Source organism: Priapulus caudatus, unplaced genomic scaffold, assembly GCF_000485595.1.
Source record: "Priapulus caudatus unplaced genomic scaffold, Priapulus_caudatus-5.0.1 Scaffold597, whole genome shotgun sequence".
In the NCBI taxonomy this organism is placed as follows: Eukaryota; Metazoa; Priapulida; class Priapulimorpha; order Priapulimorphida; family Priapulidae; genus Priapulus; species Priapulus caudatus.
The window spans coordinates 48,575-57,293 of record NW_014577658.1 but is presented as its reverse complement, the minus strand read 5'-3'; the positions used below and the strand labels follow the sequence as shown (position 1 = coordinate 57,293).

The following is an 8,719-nucleotide window of genomic DNA, read 5'->3' as shown; positions in this document are numbered from 1 at the left end:
AACAGGTAGTGGTAGAGTTGGTTTACTATGCGCTACAATTACATACATATCCTTGACAGGAACTTGCAATAATACATAATAACAGGTAGTGGTAGAGTTGGTTTACTATGCGCTACAATTACATACATATCCTTGACAGGAACTTGCAATAAAATTAATTGGTAAATGCATCTCGATATGTATCTGCCACACTCACTTCGAGTCTATCCAAAAACTGATCCCTGGTTGATTTCAGTTTGTTGTCTTGCTGTTCGGCTGTAAGCATGTGTAGCAATAGTTCACCCATGACTCCTAGCACAGCATTTCGCATGCTGTATGACTGCAAGAACAACGAAAAAAACTTGAACGCGTGCATCACAGAAACGTGGCGCGCGGAACTCATAGGCGTGGTGGATCGATAGCCAATCACAAATTCTTTACATATAATTACGAGCGACATTTTAGAAATATGGGCTTCTGAATGAAAACGGGGGTCTTAGTGAGGAAAAGTGATATCACTGTTCAAAACACAATGTGCTATTTGTATAGACAATAGATTTAACAATTTCTTTCACCCACATCTGCATTCTTTTACTAAAAGCAACGTATGATCAAAGCAGAATCGGAGTTGTGGCGGGCATTATTAACATCTCATTAGCCAGATGTTAGCACTTCATACACATCAGTCTTCTGCACGTACCTCTTCATCTAGGTGACAAAGTAGGACACTTATGCATGGCAGCACAGCATCGGGCACCCTTCCAGCTAGCTCCACCATGAACACTGCATACGATCTCGTTGCCGAGTTGTCTCTCGCAAGCTCTTTTGGATCCATTCTGCCTATTTCTCTGAACGTACGAGATATAGCGCGTCAGGCGTGTGTATCACAGAAAAGTTCCTCGTCCCTCAAGTTTTCACTACGGATTTCCTTGTGGAGTAAACACCTCTATAGTGACGTCAAGTGACCAGTATACGGTGACAAATGCACACACACACACACACACACACACACACGCGCACACACACACACACACACACACACACACGTTCATGCTTGACTGACGAACTGACGTTTCACTGACAAAAAATTAACGATGCTACCATACAGTACGCGGTCGAGCCATCAATGGGGATGTGAGCAAGCCTTAAAGCATTTTATTTAGCCAACGTCACCTCATAATTTCGTTTACTGTGTCCTTTAAACCATACTCCTTGACAAATATCTCGACAGCATGGGCTAGCGGCACACCCAGATGTTCAAAATGCTGCAACATCTGGATGATCTTCAGACTTGCACCTAAACAAGAATAAATATACATGTCAGTTGACAGGATTACAAATTATATGATAGTGATTGCTTTCAACTTACTATGGGTATCTATCATTACACTACAATATAATTATGACGCATTATACAACTTTTGTTGGAGATTATTATATCGAAATTATATTAATAATATCGGCGATAAAAATCGTGCACAAAATATAGATTTTTTTTTTCAAAGTAGACAACTACGCAACGTTATAAGTTCAGGAGAGAATAAAAACAATTTGCTTTTATTCCCTCCTGATAACATGGTACGCTACCATAAACACAAGATTTACACCTGCCACTATGGCATATCTAAAACTTTCTGGACTTTAATGGTTAAGTTTCAGTTAAAAATTACCGACTTACTGAGGTCATTGTTATATTTCTTGGCCATAATGGCCATGATGTGGAATATGGTGATACGGGTTTCCTTGTTCCGCTGATGCACTATATCAGCATTCTCCAACAGCTTGTAGCAAGTTGATGTGATCAAGCTGTAAGACAAACGTACAATACAATACAGTGTTATACAATTCATTGAATTCAATACAGTACAATGTCATACAATGCAACAAGCCAACAATACAATACAATACAATACTTTCCATGCTTCATCAAATATTTAACGAACAAATTTAACTTTCGTGCGCTGAAATTGTGCTGGTACTCTGATAGAGTAGTAGCTGCTTAGCACTGACGTGTAAGAAAAAGCTGCACATTTACTCGAAAGACGTGCGAGATGATCTTTCCTTGCACACACACCTTACAAAGTCATCCTCCATAACCGGTGGATCCCAAAGCTTCGCCAAATTTAGCTTAACGAGTTGGCAGAGCACAAGCACGGCATGATCACGTTCCCCATCCCAGTCCCAGTCATTCTTCCGGTCAGCCTTTTTCTGTGGTTTTCCTTTCTGCAGGAGTAAACAATTTAAATTTATCTTACCTGACAAACTTGTACGCATGACTTTTGCTGATAACATCGATTCTTTGATAGTGTGCAGTGCAATATGTGGATGCGTGTTTTTGAGGATTGTTTCCAGATAAGTGCCAATACACAGAAACAGAAAACAAGCTTGTCCAGCAATAAAACAACTTTTTTGAATTGATAGATAGCAGATGTAGATATTGTATTAGAACACCTAAATGCATAGCTGCTTAATCCATGACACAGTACGGAAAATAATTACATTCATCGCAAAAAGCTCAAAGTACAACCAGTGTTACGTATGGCACATTTCAGGTACTCATACAACTACGTAAATGCGTACTAACAAACTAAATTAACAAATAATGTTAGCATAAATAATAAAATAAACAACACATGAATGCGTACCTTCTTCGGAACAGTACTGGGCTGACTGGCCTCTGCTTGGAATGACTGCATTAGCTGGCACACTAGGTAGCAGATCATTTTCAAACTGTTCAGGTGCTGCTTACATATTCGTTTGTCCGAGGCATGATCCACAAGAACAGTAGGAAGTACTTGGCATTGCTCCTCCAATACTGAAAAGAGATAACATTTCTCATATTATGCTGTTGGTTCGCATAATAAAAGTAAAGAAATATAAATAATACCAATGATTACCATGCACGTTTTCAACTCGAATTTGTACAACTACGTATAGTTTTTGTACATGAACTTGTGTTTTAAAGTGATTACGTCACCGTACATAGTAAAAATTTAAAAAATATTTCCACTTTTTCACAAAATATAAGTAATTCTGTTCACTTTTTATGGTTAAATTGCTGCATTATACTTCCTATTTTACTATATTGTTCGATGTTAACATACACTCGTGACTCATACATAGCCCATAGCAAGCAATTAATGTCAGGAACACAATATCAAATCGTCCAGGTTTTCTGGATTTTTAACTAGTTGAGAAACAATCTTATCAGGTAAGAATTTGACGATACACTTAGTCCCGTTAGTTTCTCTTTTTCAAAATTTTACCATAGAAAATTCGTAACGTAGTCAATTTAAATACCACTTTCAGAAAAAATGATCACAGTTCATGTATTCCACACTACACGATTGTGCCTTTGGTTGAATGTAGTTCTGATCACCTTTTAGCATTAGATCCCAAACACTATTCTTTACTTCCTGTCCAGCAGACCTAAAATGACTGCAATATAAACAAATTTTGATAAATGAAGCCATAGAATGAGCAATAGAGTAAGTTATGCAAGATTCAAAATATCCTATATCATTTTTCGTCTCATTTGAATGATTACACCCACATTTTAATTTCGCATATGTCACTAGTTACTCATTATATTTCAAATGTATGGCTAGCATGTTCATTACACATACCACAGAAGACTGTAGACAGTGTCAAAGTGGCCTAAAATTAGCAGTGCATCTTTCGATTTGACATCTTTCTCTAATTCTGGAAAAAAAACAGGACTCAGCTAAATAAACTTCATTCAAGAGACGCCCACCACCACACAACCAACAACTTGATGATGGGATTCAAATTCACGATCAACTTAACGTTTAAACGAACATTACTACACACAGTGGTGATGATTATTACTGTTCACGTCCCAAATGTCTACCCTCTGTGTCCCCCACTAAAATTGCGGACTGTTCGCTGGCAGCTATGGATCCGTGCGCCGGCCAATGCATTCGGCGCACGGATCCATAGCTGCCAGCGCTGCATACTGTCGTAGGACGTTCCCGCGGTCGCGTGCGCCTTGCAGCGGAACTGCGCTCAAGATCTGCGCTTAGCGCTTCGGATCAATACCTCCTTTCGGCAACGCTTCTCTAGTATCCCGTCTCATCTCGATTTTGGCTTACAAATGCGCTTTCCCCCATCACGTTTCGCAATTGTTAGGCTGTACATCACACACCAGTATGTGTGTACGTATATATATAGTCTATCTTATTTCGAGTAGATAGAGGACAACAGAAAAATGTTGAAACACATAATGTACCAGACGATAATTTAAAATGAGCACAGATATGTATAAAGTATAAAATAAAAAGTACCTCGAACTTTATACGGCAGTTGCCGAATTGGCAATACTTCTGCGACATACTGACCAGGAGTATCATCTACTGTAAGGTCTTCCTTGGATATTGGAATTAAAAAATCCTGATCTGCCATCCTAAACGCTTGCTAACCACGTTTCTACCTCGACATTTAGTTTAAACAAACTTGTTTATTCTGAAACAGAAGACAAAACAATCATGTGTAGATTTGTAAATGCGACATAAATTACTATGCACGACCACACACATTTTCATAGCTGGGACCACAATTAAAAAGATATTTGTTTGCGCTCACCCAACCCAGGCTGAAAAGTTTGGATAGGTAGGTTGGCTTTTTTTGAGGGGGGGGGGGTCTTCTTACAAATTCAGCATGGTGTCTACATGCTCGGGGGTGCTTGTGTGGAGATACCTTTTATGTTGGATGTTTGTTTTGCTTGGTACATATAATGGATTGCCTACAGATTTAAATAATGTACAGTGATACAATTTGTTAAAAAAAAGAAAGAAAAAATCAATACAATTTTTCGAGCGACCCCTTTTTTGGCGATCGGTCGGGTGAGAGCAAACAAACTATATTTTTATTGTGGCCTCACTATGCTCAGATTATGCAGTCAGCAGCAGTTGGCAAGTATAGTTAGTATGGACACCTCCCTCCAGTGTCAGCCGTTTCTTGAAGCATTCAACGAGCTGTGGTGTGACGTTGTGACTCATAAACCCAGGGTTCTCCCTACGTTGCGCAAACGGGGCGCGCGCGCCCCGTTTGGGAAAACTCCCCCCTGTTTGAATCGTTGCGCCCCGTTTGGGAAAACTCCCCCCTGTTTGAATCGTTGCGCCCCGTTTGAATTACCTGCGCCCCGTTTAAATTCCACCACAATAAAAGTTTGCCAGCGCGGGAATCGACCGTCAAGAATTGCCGTTCGACAAGGACACCCGACGCGTGTATTTTTACCGTACCACGCATGCACTGCAGACAGTACACAAGTTAACCTGACAATGCACAGTTAACCACTCGGCTATCTTATATATACAAGAACCCCAAATACCGTCTATGGTGTGGTGGCGATTTTACGCATTAATTAGTCGTACGGTAAAAATACACCCCCCCCTAGTTTCCCCCTCCCCCCTCCCCTCCCCCCTGTTTGAATTTCATCCTGGGGAGAACCCTGATAACCAATTTCGCATTAAAAAAAACATGGCATGTTGTGGGCATTTTCGGCTACCATAATACATTGTTTATATCCGGACATAATTTTAATCACAACAATAAGATTCAGTTTATGCCAGTGCTTGTTAATTCATCAAACATTTAAAGTTCAAGTGAAAGTAAAGAAACAGTTTTTCGGAGTAAACAGCTAACTGCTTCTGTTATTTCAAGTGTGTTGCACAGCTATTTGATAGGCTAAAGCTAAAGCAATAATCTTGTCACGTAATGAGGTTACCGCACACGTGAAGTTGCGATATGCAAATTCCTTAATATTATATATATATATATATATAGTGAGCATTGGCGTAGTTAGGGGGAGGGGGCAAAGGGGGCCATGGTTAATCCAAAAATTAAAAAATTAAGAATTGTTCTACTAAAAAGAGAATTGTCGTAGTCCGAATGAAGGCTGTACATGCCTCAAATACCATCTCCTGCAATCTAAATTTTCAAAATTTTTGGGGGGAGGACCCCCATACCCCCCGCCAGTGTTTCACCCCCCCTCCTCATTATCCTGGATCTGCTACTGAACAGCTACATATCTAGGGAGCAGAGAACAACGAACACAAATGTCGCCTTTTTACATGGCGCCCAAAACAAAGATTGCAGAGCTGAGAGGCGGGGGAGAATAGCGTGTGGAGAGGGTATAGCGGAGAACCCATTAAAATATTAAATCATCTACTATTTTGCGCAGTTCGCTGTTTTTGGCCCCCGCTGTTAAAAAATCCTGGCTACACCATTGATAGCGAGTAGGAGTGTCACTGTTACCAGAGACACGCATCAATTGGTGCGCCGCCATAGCATCACATAGTATAGGCTATATTATATACGATTATTATAGCATAGCATTGACATTGGTTAGACGTCACGGGTTATAACTAGAGTCTCCAGTAGCCAATATAGTAACTAAGGCAGTCACAAGTTATTATCGAGGTCGCTTTTCGTAGCAAATTAAGATGCTACAAAATAAATCCTAGCAAAATTAGTGCTTTTATCTGTTGCTCTCAGTATCGCTCATAGGATCTATGTCGCCCAGGGTACTGCCGGAACATACCCTGGGTACGGTCCGGTATACCGGAACGTACGCTGGTAACTATCTGATATGGTTAGAGTTAGGGTTAGGGAGTAGGCGACTCCCTAGACTCGTTAGTGGAGTAGGCAAGGTACGGTCCAGCATATAAGATAGTACCAGGGTACGTTCTGGTATACCAGACCGTACCCAGGGTACGTTCTGGCAGTACCCTGGGGGACATAGACCCTCTGTCTCAGCCTCTGTTGTGTCCAGGGCTCGAATTAAGCGGCGAGAAGGGCAAGGCAATTTTTTTAGGGCACGTGAGAAATCGCCTTGAATTTTCTCTAAAATGGAAGGGCACAGAGGCAATTTTAAAAGGCACCAAGGCAACTTTCAAAATTTGAGAAGGGCACCAAGGCACTTTTGTAAAATAAAGGAAAACTCATAACAAATTAGTACATCAACATCGTCTTGCTTTTAATGTACAAAACAATATGCCCCCATGTAAGCTTACACCGTAACGCCGACCCTTGTACCCCCCTCTGCTAATGGAAGTACAGTAACAATAAATTTTATATGCCCGCTATCAGGAGTGAATAATTATCCAATGCTGTTATTGTTCCCTCCTGCAATTATCGGTTTTAAGCTCATCATTGCAACTACAGCACGCATGCGCACGTGTTATGTTGATTCGACTAAAAACGAAACTAGGGCAATAGATTAAAGGGCACCGACGGCAATTACACAAAAGGGCAAGGCAGGTGACTGCCGTCGGTCGAGTTGGATTTTCAGGGGCAGTACGGCAATTGATAGGGGCACCGACGGCAATTGCCGTCGGTTAATTCGAGCCCTGGTTGTGTCCAGTATCTGTTGTTCTCAATCTCAGTGATTGTCGATGTAAAAATATACTTTACGAGAGCACTGTCACTGTCAGCATTGTAATTGCTGTGTGGGCCACGGCACAAGTTACCTTCTTGCTTCTCACTGCGTGGCAAGAAGTTTTACGACGCGAAACAGTCGTAGAGCCTGGGAAAGATAGTACCAACTCCAAAGTGCTAAGGTTAAAGGTAAGTAGATAGACTAGTACTAGTAGTACTACTACTAGTACTACTACTAGTACTACTAGTAGTAGTACTAGTAACACTCCACGGACTAGGATAAGGAGTAGGCCTAGGCCTAGCTCTAGTACTATAGCCCGCGTACATTGACTGCCGCAGGCGCGTCTCGCCTGCGGAAGTCAATGTACGCGCGCTATAGTACTAGAGCTAGCCTAGGCCTGAGTAAAGAGATTAGTGATTACGGTTATACACACTTACCCCGAGTTACACGGTTACGCAGATGCAAATTTAAGTGCTTGTTAAGGGTTGTTGTTTTGTATATACATATATATACATATAACAAACAACCACATAATATGTAACCCGACTACCAACTACTGGATGAATATTTTCACAAAGTCAACAAAACTGCGAAAGTTTCAATTTCGGCGGCAAGGTGGCTGATAATAATACCGCGCGATATTTTAAACAAGTGACCAATTCGTTAGTTTCGCGGCAAACTCCACGACAGATGGCGCTCTCGCTCTTGGTATCCTCGAAGGGGACGCTGCATGCAGTTTGGCTTCGCGGTAGTTCAACGCTCAGGTTCAACGTAGGGTCCCTATGTACAGGGACTCTATATAAAGGGACTCTAGTTCAACGTATACTAGTAGTTGTACTTATACTTATAGACTGAAAACAACCACACCATGTATAATACCAAGTTAATACTATAACCAGAGCACACAAATAACTATAGGTGATAGGTGATTTATATAAATAAATTATTTATAACACATAACACTGACAGCTGATTTATATGCTCTGCCATAGAACATCACGTGACTTTTGGCGTAATTGGCGCCGCCATATTTCCGTAGGCAAAAGCATCGAAATGCCAACGACTTGCTGCGCAGAACGGTGCACAAACATGACCGGCGGAGCCGGTCTGGCCAGTCCGGCCATGGCCGGACCAATAATTTTTTCGATCATTATTTTTTTCAAGCACACATTTTCGTTATGCACAGGCCGGATTTACAATTATTGCAATCCCGAGCATATAATGATCTGAAATCACATAAAGTTTATGTATACACGCATATATACTACTACATGACGTTGTTTTCATGTTTATCAACATTGACGTCATATGCGCACATGCGCAGTTTAACGTGTGCCTGCA

At 41.1% G+C, this 8,719-nt stretch overlaps 1 protein-coding gene across 1 annotated transcript in view; it reads right to left on the bottom strand.

Annotated features, from left to right (window-relative positions):
• LOC106811978 (condensin complex subunit 1-like) overlaps nucleotides 1–7,984 on the bottom strand; it is a 32,448-nt gene extending 24,464 nt beyond the window's left edge. The window contains exons 1-10 of the mRNA XM_014815723.1: nucleotides 7,816–7,984; nucleotides 4,284–4,461; nucleotides 3,606–3,681; nucleotides 3,359–3,417; nucleotides 2,625–2,794; nucleotides 2,054–2,202; nucleotides 1,658–1,785; nucleotides 1,153–1,276; nucleotides 680–827; nucleotides 197–319 (exon numbers count right to left, since the gene is read on the bottom strand). Of these exons, the coding sequence (XP_014671209.1) occupies nucleotides 197–319; nucleotides 680–827; nucleotides 1,153–1,276; nucleotides 1,658–1,785; nucleotides 2,054–2,202; nucleotides 2,625–2,794; nucleotides 3,359–3,417; nucleotides 3,606–3,681; nucleotides 4,284–4,401 (1,095 nt within the window). The 5' untranslated portion in view covers nucleotides 4,402–4,461; nucleotides 7,816–7,984. The remainder of the gene's footprint in view (nucleotides 1–196; nucleotides 320–679; nucleotides 828–1,152; nucleotides 1,277–1,657; nucleotides 1,786–2,053; nucleotides 2,203–2,624; nucleotides 2,795–3,358; nucleotides 3,418–3,605; nucleotides 3,682–4,283; nucleotides 4,462–7,815) is intronic.
• Nucleotides 7,985–8,719: the final 735 nt, after the last annotated feature.